At 34.0% G+C, this 15,687-nt stretch overlaps 2 protein-coding genes across 2 annotated transcripts in view; both read right to left on the reverse strand.

Moving 5' to 3' along the window:
* The window catches only part of LOC131397315 (zinc finger protein 677-like), a 308,052-nt gene that overhangs the window by 77,665 nt on the left and 214,700 nt on the right, over positions 1-15,687 (reverse strand).
* LOC131397338 (vomeronasal type-1 receptor 4-like) lies at positions 2,499-3,395 on the reverse strand. Its single transcript, XM_058530133.1, has one exon. It carries the CDS (start codon positions 3,393-3,395, stop codon positions 2,499-2,501), a length of 897 nt encoding a protein of 298 aa, XP_058386116.1.

Genomic DNA, 15,687 nt, shown 5'->3' on the forward strand with positions numbered 1-15,687 from the left:
ATGCAAAAATATTGAAAATTCACAAACATAAAGAATGAAAAAAACCAAGGACAAATAAGTGCATGCTGTATTATTTCATTAATATAAAATTTAAAGAAAACTGGCTAAAAGATATCTATGATCTAACTTGTCATACTATATTGGTTACTATTTGAGGTTGTGACTGGAAGAAGGCAAAAAAGGTGGCTTCCAAGGATGCTAACAAAATTCTGTTTATTGATCTAGGTGTCGTGTACACAAATGTGTTCTTTTTGTGACATTTCTTTGAGCTGTGTATGACCTGTGCATGTGACATTAATTTTTTTTATACAGATCAACAATAAAAAATAATTAGGAGAAAATTGATCTACTAACTGATGTTGGATGCCGTGACATTGTGCAGGTAGAGCTAAATGTATTAAATTACTACATCATGATTAGTTTTTAAAAATATGCTGTAATTTAACAACTATGAAATACTGTATATATAACTTCCAAGGCAAAATGTGGTATTGTTTAAAAATTACTGCAGAAGAATTCAAGATAAAAAAGACTGAGAACATACAAGAGGTGTAACGAAGAGCACACTATAAATCAGTAAATCCAACCCAAAATATATTCATTATGTTATTAAACATGTATAGACTAATTATTCTTGTTAAAGTGAAACATATTTTACTGTATGCAACTGGATACTTTTTCTAGAAATACAGTTAAAAAATAAGAAGTTAAGTAGACAAAAGAAAAAATATTCTATGTGGTTTTGGCAATAATTACATAGCCTTTAAAGCAAAGGGGCAAATTATAGAGATACTTAAAAGATTGATACAGAGGAAGTTAAGGTAGAAGGGATGAAAAAATACGATGAGTGTAACGAAGAGCATATAACAAGTGATGAATCCAATCCCAAATATATCCATTTTCATATTAACCACAAAAGACTGATTACAATTAAGAAAGTCAAATATTTTAAACTATATGCAATTGATTTTACTTTTCAAACATATAGGTAAAATATAAAAGTTAAAATAAAAAAATCAAAAATACATTCCAAGTAAGTTTAAACAATTACACAACTAGCATGGTGATATCAGATAAAATAGTTTATAAAGTTAAATCGTACTTTTATAATTGTAATGAGTATTATATTTTTATGGTTTCCAATATTATTGATTGATGTAAAACATAATTGACCTGTTTTATATAAATACATGTGTGCATATAAATGTACACATATATACATAGACATACACACACATATACAAATATATACATATATAAGTGTACATATATATGTACACATCTTGCCTTATGATCTAATAGTTGGCAAATATTTCTATATGTTTCATGTGAGCCTAAAATATATTTCCTTATTTCACAGCTGATGCTCCAATATATATCCACTAGGTCAAAATAATTTTTCTGTTTTTCAAATTTTAAATTCTTAATACCGTTTATCAGTTTTATAGTGTATACAAAGAGAGAGCTATATTAAAATACTTCCTTAAATTGAGGAAATATTCATGCTCCTCCCTTGAAACCTCACTCCAATAACTCCAAATAAACAAACTGGATTCATGACTTACTCTTTGAAACAGCTGTTCTCCCACTGCTTAAGTTTAATGGAAGCCTCCACACTAAACTTCTCTCCTCACCTGAGAGAACTGTGAGTGCATTATAGAGCCTGTTTCTAACCATTATGCCCAACTGGCATTTTCACGTAAATGTATCTTCCACAGATCCCCAAACCCATGCATTTTAATCTAACACAGCATGTATTTTTTAATAGTCAATACTCACTTGATATTTTTTAAAATTCAGCAAAAACTACTTTTATGTTCTCCTTTGTCCCATACCACGTAAATCTGGCCCTTTCTACGTGAAAATGTTTTGGAGAAATCTCCCTTCACAACATCCAATTTCAAATGAGTAATGTCTCTCTTATAAGGCAACTTACAAAACTCATAGTTGGCCTTTGCTGCCTCTACACTCTGAAAATGAATTTACTCTCCAGCTTAGCTCCAGACTATTCATTAATATGTGGGAGCTTGTGTTGTCTTAAGTATTTTGCATGACCACCTCAAATGGTGTTCCTGTTTTATAGAACTTTTCCTACAATCCCACAAGTAGTTAATATCTGGGAAATTTCATTACATCGGATTGAAAGTTACATGCTCACTAACTTTTCAATAATCTCTAGACATTTCAGGATTTACTATTTTAATACTGCATAGACTCTGAACTCCTTTACTACAAATATTATTAAATTTCTATTACATTATTAATATGATAATTATATAATATTTCATTTATAATTGCATTTAGTTTATTGTTTATTTTGCAGCAGAAGCTCAGTCTCTCTTTTTTACCACTCTCTTCTAACATGACTGTCCCAGAAATGTGCTTATACTGGAAGAGGATTAAAGAATAAACAAACAAACATTTTGAATATACATTACTTTTATATATTCATGATTTAAATTTTAATTTTTAAATTTAGGAAATTTTGTATTCTTTATTCAAGCAAAGCAAAGCCTGGACACTCTGGAGTCATGACTCATGAGAATGTAGGGACTGACAGTGGGGAAACATGCAGCAAGTAGTGTAGAGGTGTTCACTAGCCACAAACTGAACTCATAAACAGCTGAACAAGTGTGAAAAATAGAGGAGAGGGTGCTCAAAGACACAAAGGTGCACACCAGCACAAGGATGCTTTGGGTTGCTGTGGACTCAGGAGAGGTTCTGGAGGAAATGTTGGTCTTATGAATACGTTGGACCCGTTGCCTGTGCCTGTACAGGATGAAAACCATGGAGCTGCTGGCCCAAAGCATGAGCCCCAAACACAAAACATCATGGAATAATAACAATGGTACATACAGAAAGTATGTGATTTTGTCATAAATGACAGCATAACAGTATCCATAATCTTTCTTCTTTGTGCTATTTTTGTTGCTCCATTTGTCAGTCACATACACTGGAACCATAATATCAAGCATCATGGTCAGGATCCAGCAGAGGATGTTGGAGGTGCCTATGTGCTTGGTAACTTTCTTTTTAAGTTCTGCCCACTTGGAGATCCAGGGACTGATTATGATGGCCTGGAAGACACTCAAGAGGCAGGTGGTTCCAATAGACACATCCCTGCCCACTCTGTGAAGATAGAAAATAAATTTGCATCCAAAATCATTGAGGAAATCTTTTAACCCCAAAGCTGCCATTGTCTGGGGAACTCCTCTAGAGAGAATGACTAAGGAGTTAGCTACAATCAGATGCTTGAGAATCAAATCTGTGGACCTCAATCTGCATCCTTTGTAATAAAGGAAGAGATAATGGTGAAGAAGACAGAAATTCCCCAGAAATCCAACGATCGTCTGTAATAAAAAGATCGTTCCTAATGCCAAATCCTCAGAGGCCATGGTGTCATTTCCCAATGATGATATTCTTCTGAGCCATAGATTCCTGCATGGAAACACAGGAAATGAGCTACATGTATCAAGTCAACTGAGATTCAGTATTCTCCACTTACGTTAGTTCTCAGTTAGAAATAATTGCTTAATGTTTATTTTCTATTTACATGTTTCCAAGACTTTATGTGTCACCTTTGAAGAGCTCTCTCAAAATACAAATCATTGCTATGGAGGCCATAAATACAGTAAATCCTGGATTCGCATAACTCCATGAGACACGCAGGACTAATATTTTCATTCAAAAAATAAGAAGCACTTAGGCAGGTAAAGTTTTATGGGCAAAGTGTGGACCTGATCTGGAGTAACTGGTAAAAAGACAGTGCACTTATGCATTATGCTATTCTAACATGACTAGTTAACCATGACCTTCAAAGAAGGCTGATGTATAGTTATTATTTATAATTATTCATACCTTATCATTCTATTTTATATTGGTGGTATTTTATTTTATAATTTGTTTGTAGCCAGTTTCCATTTACAGTTTATTATATAGGCCAATAAAAATTATGTATACAGATTTAGATTTATTAATAAAATATAGATGCACGGATTATAGTATAATTCTGTACGAATCTGCATTATGACAAATTATATTTCAATAATGCACATTGGCTCTGTATTGAGATGGCAACAAAAACAAAGATTTTCTTTTATGCTAGGAACCAAGGGACACCTATCAGAGGGATCATTGAACACTGTGTAGGGGAGGAAGAAATATTCCTCTACTTTCTAGGTTCTTCTGGTTTGTCTAAGAATCAAATTGACATGAGATAGATTAACAGGAGAGAATCAAGCAAACTTTAATAGCCTGCATACATGGAAGAAACCCTGGAAAACTGAGTAACTGGCCAAAATGACTGAAGCCACCACCTTAAATACCATCTTTAACTAAAGACAAAGGTGGATGATGCAGGTAGTGGTCTGGAATTCAAAGGCGAGGAAGGCAATTCTCATGCAGATGGAAAAGCAAATGTTTGTAAACAAATGTTTGCCATGCCGTTCAAAGACAGTGAGGCATGGAAAGGAATTTAATTAAGTGGGCCTTGCTAGGTTTCTCCCTCTCTACCACACCTAGTTCATATTATACTATAGTCATCTATGGTGTTATCTCATTCCTGAAACATGCCTTCTATCTTAAATTCTTTTAGGCCTTTAGAGGAAGGTCAAAGTTTGTCCCGGAGTCTTTTACTCTTAAAAATAGTCAGGCCAGGGGCCGGCCCGGTGGCGCAAGCGGTTAAGTGCGCGCGCTCCGCTGCGGCGGCCCGGGGTTCGCTGGTTCGGATCCCGGGCGCGCACCGACGCACTGCTTGGTAAGCCATGCTGTGGCGGCGTCCCATATAAAGTGGAGGAAGATAGGCACCGACGTTAGCCCAGGGCCGTCTTCCTCAGCGAAAAAAGAGGAGGATTGGCGGATGTTAGCTCAGGGCCGATCTCCTCACAAAAAAAAAAAAAAAAAAAAAAATAGTCAGGCCAAAGAGACATATTTTGGGGTGGCATATTCTGATCCCCCACATTCCCACCTTTGAAATTTCAGGAAGTTTCACATTCCAGAAGCTGAATTGGTATATTGTTCCATCTCGTTGAACAAGTCCCTTAGTACTGATAATAGGTTAATCCAGTTAAACTCATTTCAGGATATGGTGATGCAAGTGGGCTTCCAAATTAGGCTTATATTGTGTAAGAAAGCAATCGGGTGTTTAATAAGAAGCATTTCTATGGAAACAAAAAGAAAAACAAGGTTACTTGTTGGAGCAAATTATAAACCAGTTTCTGAGCCCAGAGAACAACAGTCAGGAAGATTCCTGGATGTTAGGGTTGAAGCGTTTTTTGCAGTATGAAATGTCTCTAATAATGTCATTATGTGTTCAGGTAAATGTTTTTGAGTGGCTTACACAGCAACAGGCATGAAGATTATCTAAACATGGGCTATTGTGGTGATTTCTCTTAAGTTTATATCAAGCTGTCCAGCTTCAGTTTGCAGGGTTTCTGGAAAAAGGGTGGTTTCAGTTCTCAATAATCCCAAATCAAAAGTGGGGGAAAAATTGGAAGCATTAGTTTGAAGAGCTGTAACCAGGTATTTGAGGAAACTAAAAGAATTTAGGATCAAGTCCAGTTTACATGTAGAAAACAAAAACCTCAAAGACAATTAACATAAATAGAACCAAATATCCATGAGTGTGTATTATGCTTTCCAGTGAAACATAATTTTTCACTCTAAAATCATCCTCATTTTTACCAAAAATAGCCAAATAAGGACTAATTGGCTTGTAAAATAAGTCTACTTCAATAAACTTGGCCCAATTATTTATATAAGTACAGCAAGAATAGTCATTGATCATATTGGGTGGTTTAAATTTGCTTTGCTGTAAGTTTTCATAGGAAATATAAGATCAAACTTTTAAAGGCCTCTTGAGGCTAGGAAAGCTAAGCCAAGGAATTGTTGTCAGACTCCACCTACAGTACCTACATATTTGTGTGAATTCCCCTCTTTTTCAGGTCCCCAATATATCTTGAGGTTCTGGCACTTACCAGGAAGTGACCTTCTTTTCCCACCTGGTAAGTCTTCTGGGAATTCTATAATCAAGGTGCCAGGCCAATATTTCCAAGGGGCTTTATTTGTTCCATAAAGCTGTCCGGTGTTATCTGAGTTTATGCATGTCTTTCTCAAATATGACATTCCAGTCAAAACCTTGGTAATATAACAAATGTTTCCAATTGTGCCCTCTTGTAACTAGAATAGATTCTTATTGAACTTATGTAGATAACTATATTGCCATGAAAATAAAAATACTCAAACATCAAGAGTTTCCAAACTCTGGAGGAATTAGGTAGGGAGAAAATATAAATGTTTCAATTCTGCTTGCAAAGGTATAATTTACCAAATTGCTATAAGTCATAGTTAGCTTAAGAGAAAAGAGAACAAGGATTCCTTAAATTGGGAAAAACAAAACATTAAAAAAATCATCAATATTTCAAACAAAAACTCATAAAAATTATAATCATCCTCATCAGTTCTTTCAGGTTCATGTAATCAATTTTTGATCTTGATCCTTTGTTAGCAGTTGTATGAAGCCACCAGTTTCTCCAAGTGAGTTCTATAATTGCTTACCAAGTTCATTTTTGTGATCTGAAAGTTTATCAGAATCCTGTATTCTAGATTAAGTATCAGAATTTTTTCCATGAATTACTCTGAAGATGAAACATATTGGCAAAAGCATCAAAGTAAAATACTAATGTCTGTAAATTATAAAAGACTTAAAACATGTTTCATTATAATACAATTGACAAAAAACTTTGGTTGTTTCTGTGACATATAACATTTTAATATAATAATTAGAATTATGACTATCTAGACAGATCAGAATTTTAGAAATGTTATATAATTTTTGAAACATTTATATTAACATCACTCACCCATGCAATATAACATAAAAAGATTTATCATCATTTATTTGACAATGCTTCTCATGCAATTTTACGTACTAAATAAGCCTAATTAGTTTAATATCTCCCTCTTTATAGGAAGAGAAAACAAATTCTTTGAGAAGTCTCTAGGCGCCCTCTGGAAATTCTTAACTTTATTTTTGGGTCAAAAGTAAAACTTTATTAAGGATTTGAATTTTTGGAAAGCTTGTCAAAAATATCAAAATGATCATAGGTCACTGTGAAACAATGCTTAGTTATCCATTTAATCGATGTGACAACATTGTTAAATGCAAGTATAGAGAGTTAAACAGTTAAAACAAAAACATAGTTATCTTAAAAGAGAGACCTCAGCTTTTTGAACATAGAAAATTATTGTGACAAAACGTTGAATTTCAGCCCTTTGGGCAGGCTTACTTGAAGATAAAGAAAACCTTTCATAATCTACTTATCCAGAGCAGACTAAAAGTCCAACAAAAACTCATCCTTTTAAGAGAGAGGAAAACCAAAATCAGACTTTGTACCAGCTTATTTTTGAGAGTAAAACTCATTTAATTAATTAAATTCATTTCAATATTAGCCAAACTGACTATACATAAAATAATTTTCTGAGGGTTCCTCTTCCATAAACCTTGTACAACTCTTTTTTGCATTCAGAATTTGTCCCATGTCTTCCCTCCTTCTTAGCCTTGTAGACAAAAAATATATTTTTTCCCATAACCAGTTTTACTTTAGGACAAATGTATCTTTTTAACAAAACAAACAAAAATATCTCCATTTCCTATACCTTTTTATTTTTGCTGAAAACATACATTTTACTTTCCTTGAATACAAAGATGTTTCCCTTATTAACTTTAATAGCTTTAATCATGTATATTAATTAGAATTCTTATCCCTTATGAACCCTACTTTTTAGTGAAAACTAAGAAATAAATGGTTATGAACTGTCTTTTACATTAGCATTCTGTGGCCTGGCAAATTTATAAATAATCTTTATAATTTTTAGAAACATGTTACTTCACAGTACAATCTTTTAGTAAAGGGCAAGACATGTTTATTAATAGACCCAAACATTTTTTAGTTTCTCTGCAATAACAAGACAAGAGTAAGTAAACTTAGTCTTCTTTAGCAATTAATGTTTCAGTATTTTATATTATTTGAAAATGTATCTAGTCAATAAATTTTCTATAATTTAGTTTACTTAGGAAAACTTTAAAGTTTCAGGTGTGGAATAAGGTGAAATCAAAAAGACCCCGAGCACAAGATGGACTCTGTGTGGCTAACTGGGACATAAAACCAAGATCAAGTCAAGCAGCCACGATGCGACTGGGAGGCCGTCACATACTGTAGTTTCAAAAAAACCCAAAATGCACACTTAAGCTTTCACTCTGCCAAAAGTCCTGATTTTACAAAGGCCCATAATAGCTTCCTGAACCTAGCCAATAAAACTGTGAGCTAAGTCAACCAATCAGGACTAGCCAGGATTTCATCCCTCATTTTCATAAATGGACCTGGGTGGGAACATTTTTTAAAAAGACAAAAATGTGGGTTATATCCCATTTGTGGTCAGATATGGCTGGACAGAAATGTGGGTTGCATTCTATTTGTGGCTAGGGTCCTGCTAAACTGCCACCAGCCTTGGGGGAATTACATTGGCATTTAGAAGGAATATTCCAATTATATAATATCATTTAAAAAGTGCACTTAAAAGAAAAAGCCTCAAAATTCCAAAATAGACTTATTGAAAGTTTTGTTGCAAAAAAGGTGATGAAAAATTAATATATGAGGTACCTAAAAAGTGACTATACAGCATTCTGTTAAGTTAATGGCTTTACATACACCCTCATATCTACTTTCAAAGGAAGGCTGCAGTGTGGGCTCCTTCCAGAATTAACTAGACTCTGAGAGATTTTCTCATAAACTGCTACCTTACTGCTTAAAGAGTAAAGGAGAAACTAAAATTAAATAATTGATATAGTTGTTTAATACTGTCAGAAATATTTACTGTTTGTCCCAGTTAAGACTTGAAAGGATATTTGAAAGGATTTAGTAACTTATGATCAGAAATTTGGCCAAACTGGAACCTGACATTTGGAGCTGATAGGACTTTTCTTTTATAGACCTTCTTCTTCAAGTTAAAATAAAACTATGTACCCAGAAGGAAAGAAGCAAATTAGGGCTTATGTAGATGGACAAATAGACCAACCTATAATGTTATTTAAATTACAACCCAATTTCTGAGGAATTGAGAGCAACTGTCCTTACCTTGTAAATTTTGCAAAACTGGAAATGCAGGTGTAGAGGCAGTTCAGATTCCACCCATTCCCTTTCACCAATCCCAGATTCCTCCCCTATTTATCTCAAAATGCTTGTAACCTCTCCAGGAACTGTTATCTGATCTATCATCAATTTCTAAAGGAAAAAAAAAAGGAAAAAATAAAAATAGGTATAGCAGCACCTTTGTCCAAAATCTAGCACCGTAAATGTCTTTGCCACAAATATTACTAGAAATAAGCTTAGCCATCTGAGCAGATAACATTAATTTATTCCATCTGCCAGATAAAAAATTTGGATCAAACTATTCTTTCATAACTAGTGAGCTTTGTATTATTGTACCTGACTCATGGCAATAATTTTAAAACAATAGCTATGGGTTCTGTATGTACTTGTGTCTCTCTCTATACAACATATATCTGGAGGGTATAATTTCTAAAAGAACACTATTTAGTTAGCTTAAAGTAAGCACTTATATAAATTATTTCTAAATATAATAAAAGTTAGCCCAAATGAAATTCAAGATCATGTGATCTAGGGAAATATTTGCTAGTAAAGGTAATTTGTCATCTTTAGAGTTACCAACATAAAATTTAAAACTTTTGTTCTACTTAGGTTTACTAAAAGTCAAATAAATTTATGTTGTCTGTCACAAAATTTGGCAACTAAAAAAATTGATGGCGGACTTTGTCAGTGTTTCATGAAGTTTTTGTAGGTAATGTAAATATAATTATTGAGCACAAGTAAACTAAATGCATGTAAGTAAGATTAAATGGTTTATAGATAAACTTTTTAGCAATAATTATATTTTATGGCATGTGTATTTAAAATAACTTCTAAAATGTTTCTGCCAACTTGAAACTTTGAAGATTTGCTGGGTTAAATTAAATGATTAACAATTCATTGACTATCTAGATCATTTTTGAATAGGGTAAAACACTGGAACATTAACTGCTAAACAAGTCTAAGTCTTACCTATTTTCATTGTCTGAATACAGAGAAACTAAAAAAATGTTTGAGTCTATCAATAAACATGTCTTGTGCATTATTAAAAAGATTGTACTATGAAGTAACATTTTTCTAGAAATCATGAAATGTACTTATAAATTTGCCAAGCCCCAGAATGCTAATGTAAAAGATTGTTCATAATTGATTATTTCCTTGTTTTCAGTAAAAATTAAAGTTACTAAGGGTTAAGAATTCTAATTAATATATGTGATTAAAGCGACTAAAATTAATAAAGGAAACATCTTTGTAGTCATGGAAAGTAAAATGTATATTTTCAGTAAAAATAAAAGAGTATAAGGAATGGAGATATTTTTGTTTGTTTTGTTAAAAGCATAAATTTGTCCTAGAGTAGAACTGGTTATGGGAAAGAAAAAACTAATTTTTGTCTTAAGGAGAGGCTAAGAAGGAGAGGAGGCATCGGACAAATTCTGAATGTAAAAAAGAAATTATAGAAGGTTTGTGGAAGAAATACTCAGAAAAAAAGAGTTTTGTGCACAGTCAAGTTGGCTAAGATTGGAATAAATTTAATTAATTAAATGAGTTTTATTATTAAAACTAAGCTGGAACAAAATTAGAATTTGGTTTTCTCTCTCTTAAAAGGATGATTTTCTTGAACTTTTAGACTACCCTTGTTAAAGAGATTATAAGAGGTTTTTCTTCAACTCTTCTGAGTAACTACCTGAAAGGTAGTAATTCTATGTTTTGTCAAAATAATTTTCTATGTTCAAAAAGCTGAGGTCTCTATGAAGAGAAATAAGTTTTTTTTAAAACTGTTTAACTCTCTATGTTTGCCTTTAACATCTTCTGTTGTCACTTTGGTAAAATGGATAGCTAAGCGTTGTTTCACAGTGACCCATATTCCTTTTGATATTTTTGACAAACTTCCCCAAAATCCAATTCCTAAACAACATTTTTTTCTTCTGAATTGAAAGTAACCTTGACAATTTTCAGTGGGCCCCTGGGACTTAAAGAAATTTGTTCTCTCTTCCTATAAAGGCAATGATATTGAACTAATTAGGCTTATTTGGTATGTTAAATGGGACTCTATGTCAAACAAATGACAATAAACCTTTTAGGTTATATTGAATGGGTAAATGTCATTAATATAAGTGTTCTAAAAATTATCTAAAATTCCTAAAAGTATAGTACATCCTAGTATAATTCTAGTCATTATCTTAAAATGTGTGTCACAAAAATAACCAAATTTCCTTGTCAGTTGCATTGTAATTGGATCTTTAACCATGCCACTTTAAGTCTTTGTCATTTACAGATAGTTATTGTTTTACTCTGATGCTTTTGCAAATGTGTTTCATCTTTAGTGAGATTCATAGACAGGACTCTGATACTTACTCTACTACAGTTTTCTGATAAACTTTCAGATCATAAAACTGAACTGGGTAATAAATTACAACATTCTAACAGAAAGACTGATTGTTTCATAAAACTGCTAACAAAAGAACAAGAACAGATATTAATTACATAGGACTACATGAACCAAGAAAGATGGTCTAATGTTTAGGCTTTCCAGATTTAAAGAATTTTTTTCTTTTAAGTATTAACTATCTGGTAAGATATACTTTTATGAAGAAAGATGAAACATTTACATTTTCTCCCTACCTGATCCTCCAGAATTCAGAAATCCTCATTAAAGAAGATTTCCTGGGTTCCAATTTAAAGGATCCCATTGTTCACAGTCTAGAGCCTGGTGACTGGGTGTCTGGAAACATTGTTTGAGGAAGATAGCCTTTGAGCTCTATTGGAAAGTGTCTTACCAACTCCTTCAGATGACTGGAAATCCACCCCACTCTCAAGCACCAAGATAAAGCTGACTCACAATAACAACTTCCAGGAAGAGAAGAAGCCAAGATCTGCTGTACATAGCTGTCCCAAGACCCTGGACCAGGCCTGCATATCCACTTCCACAACTATTTAATATTACCATTGTCATACTGTTCAAACGTCATTTAAGATTTTTCTGATACTGTGTTTGTTTTTCCAATTCACATCTGAATGGGCCCTTGATAGCAATTCCTTTTTACAATGGGCTCATTCCTTTGCTACGCATAAAAATCAGTCTAACTGTTGGGTATGTCAGCAATTCCCCCTTTCTAGTTCATCTAGGTTACCTTAGTGGATTTCTCCTCTCCAGGGCACAGACTGGAAAGCTTTGAAAGAATTTATTATGATGGAAAGATCTAGTTCAAGCATTCACAACACATCTGGCCTTGCTAATTTTGACCCTGACATATGGTCAATAGCCCATAATATTAATGATACAGGGCATAACTACTTTTTTTGCTGCCCAAACCACCTAGTTATCTCAACAATTTGCAATTAAAACAAAGAAACTAGACATTACAATGAGAACAATGGGAGGTTTCCCACAGATCTGGGATGGATTTTTATTTGGCTCACTTCTAGCTATGGAACTGTAGACATACTGGCACCTTTATGCTGGGGACAAAGAAACCATTCCAGACAAGGTCAACCTAACTACAATCAAGACATGGAATGGATCCCCTGAGTCATGCAAAAATACCATTATATTTAAAGATAGTGACTGGTTTGGGACAGCCTGGTTTTGACTACTTGGCATTTACTAGGTGGCCTATAATGGAACTCAGTGGTTATGTGGAACAAACATTTGGCCCCAGCTTCCACCTGGGTGGTTACGGCACTGCATCTTTGGTTTCTCTTGAATGCAAGGAAGGGCTTACCCCAAATTAACAACTGTCACTAATCTCCTTTTCCTCAAAGCCAGAAGGACCTGTGCAGTTTTTCACTGGTATGATCACCTAGCTGCTATATTTGTTCCTTCTATAGGATTAGAAGATGTCATATCACATATAGAAGCCCCGACTGAAGTCACTCAACAGTGACCTCAGTGATAACCAAACTGGATTATCCTTATTGAATACTGAAATATCTTTAACAAAAAAACCTGTCCTCCAAAATAGAATGTCCCTAGATTAAAAAAAAAAAAAAACTGCATCACAAGGTAGTACATGTGCAATTATCCAAGCTGAATGTTTTATTTTTATACCTGATGAGTTTCCAAAATTGTCATCTCTGCTAAATCACATGAAAAAGCAAGTAAATTCCCTTAGGGATCCTACACCCCATCTAAATAATTTTGTTAGTTGGCTCCCTATAGACATCAGCACACTTCTGCATCTGGATTACAACTCCTAATTTTGTTAATCCTCAGAATCATTGTATTGATCATAATATTTAAACTAATCACTGTTTTCTTTACTCGCTGTTGTAAAACCAGCATTCAGGCTAAAATGATGGTTTTGAGATGACTAGATCCAACAAGATGAGGCTTTCCCTCATCTTGGCTGCCTTGTTGCTCAAATATGGCCCTGCTTAACGCTAAATAAGAGATTATCTGTATAACCACATTCTTATATTCCCATTTTCTGCTTTCCAGATCTTTTTAGTTGTTAATCCTCAGGTCTGGGTTCACTTTTAAGATTGAGTCTCTAGGTGCTCACATTATTTTTGGCTTTGGGATCTAGTTTCTTTTTAAAATTATTCTGGCTTTTTTCCACAAATCCCTCTGGGAAAATCCTACCTGGATCATGATGACTCAACATCTTCAAACCCTCAAAAAAATGATTGCTGGAACCTCAATGAATTTTCACTATGAGACCATAATTAACCTATAACTGGACCCCTGCCCTGCGTGGCCCAAGTTACTTGATTGGATGGCTAAGTCCTGCTAAGCCCATGAGTCCCTCCATGAAATTAGATGGACCCAACAAAGGCAGAGGACATTTTGGCACCAAAATGGCACAAACAACAAACTGATCATCAAGGGTGACTGTGGCAGGTTTTGATCAAAAGGGGTAAATGTAGAATAAAATGAAATCAAAAAGACTCTGAGAACAAGATGGACTCTGTGTGGCTAACTGGGGCCTAAAAACAAAATGGAGTCAATTGACCATGATGGGACAGGGAAGCATTCACATACTCTGTTCTCAAAGAAAACACATAATGACTCTTAAGCTTTAATTCTGCCAAAGTTCCTGATTTTAAAAAAGCCCCTAAAATACACCTGGACCTAACTAATAAAATTATGACCTGCACCAACCCATCAAGACTAAGCAGGCTTGCATACTTCATTTGCATAAAAGGACCTGCATGGGAACCTGGGTGGGGACTTTTTTTCCAAAAGACAGCTGTGTTCCTTTGTTCTCCCTGAGAATACTTTTGTTTGCCAAAAGGCCATGTGTCCTCAGTTTGCAAACTGTATGAGCAATAAAGCTTTCCTCACTAAATTCTTGTATTCCAGATATTTTTGTTGACATAATTTACCAAAGAGATTTTGGAAGCCATTTTAAGGACACATGCCATAAAATATAATTATTGCTAAGAAGTTATCTATAAAGGCTTATCTCACATCTATTTGTCATTTGCTCCCAAGAAATATGTTTAGATTACCCACAAAAACTTCATGAGTCATTAGACAAAATTATCTATCATTCTAAGTTATTATTTTTGCTGATAAATTTGTAACAGAGATAACATGAGCTTATTTGACTAGTAATCCCAGGCTGCATGTCTGTATCATCTCCAGTGTTGATAACTCTGAGAACATGTCTATTTGAATCAAACCAAAAAACTTAAATAAGTTTTTATTTACCAAAGTTTGTTTTATATCATGGCACCTTGAAAATCATTTGGGCTAGTTTCTATTACATTTAGAAAAGTTTATATAAGCACTTATTTAAGATAATAAAATAGAGGTCTTTTTTAGCCATACCATCCAGCGGTAGAAAAATATCTCACAATGAAAGTGTATATATATATATACACACATTAACACACAAGCAGACACAGACCAAAACCTTATAGCTTCCATTAAATTTTTGCTATGAATCAGGTACAATACAAAACTCACTAGTTTATAAAAGAATATCAGATCCAAATTTTGTTTCGCAATTGTAAAGAGTTAAGTTCACCTGGTAAACCATTTTACTAATATTTGTGGAGAGAACATTTAAGATTTTTTTTTGTCAAATTCCAAATATTTCCTCTCCATTTTTGTAAGGCAAAGACACTTGTCTTAAGTTTCTCAAATACTTGGGTTTAGCCTGAATGATATCAAAAGGCTTATCCATTCATCCAATTACATTTTCTTTAATTCACTTATTTATATCAGGGATATTTTTAACTAAAAGTTAAATCAAAAGATCATTATGTTCCAAAACTTCGGGAAAATATACCACACCTTTAAAAAGTCTGCACAAGGGGTTTAACAAAGACCCTCTTTCTTTCCTTTTTTTTTTTTTTGTGAGGAAGATCAGCCCTGAGCTAACATCCATGCTAATCCACCTCTTTTTGCTGAGGAAGACCGGCTCTGAGCTAACATCTATTGCCAATCCTCCTCCTTTTTTTTTTTCCCCAAAGCCCCAGTAGATAGTTGTATGTCATAGTTGCACATCCTTCTAGTTGCTGTATGTGGGATGTGGCCTCAGCATGGCCCGAGAAGCAGTGCATCGGTGCGCGCCCAGGATCCTAACCTGGGCCA

The sequence above is a fragment of the Diceros bicornis genome, chromosome 34 (genome assembly GCF_020826845.1).
Source record: "Diceros bicornis minor isolate mBicDic1 chromosome 34, mDicBic1.mat.cur, whole genome shotgun sequence".
In the NCBI taxonomy this organism is placed as follows: domain Eukaryota; kingdom Metazoa; phylum Chordata; class Mammalia; order Perissodactyla; family Rhinocerotidae; genus Diceros; species Diceros bicornis.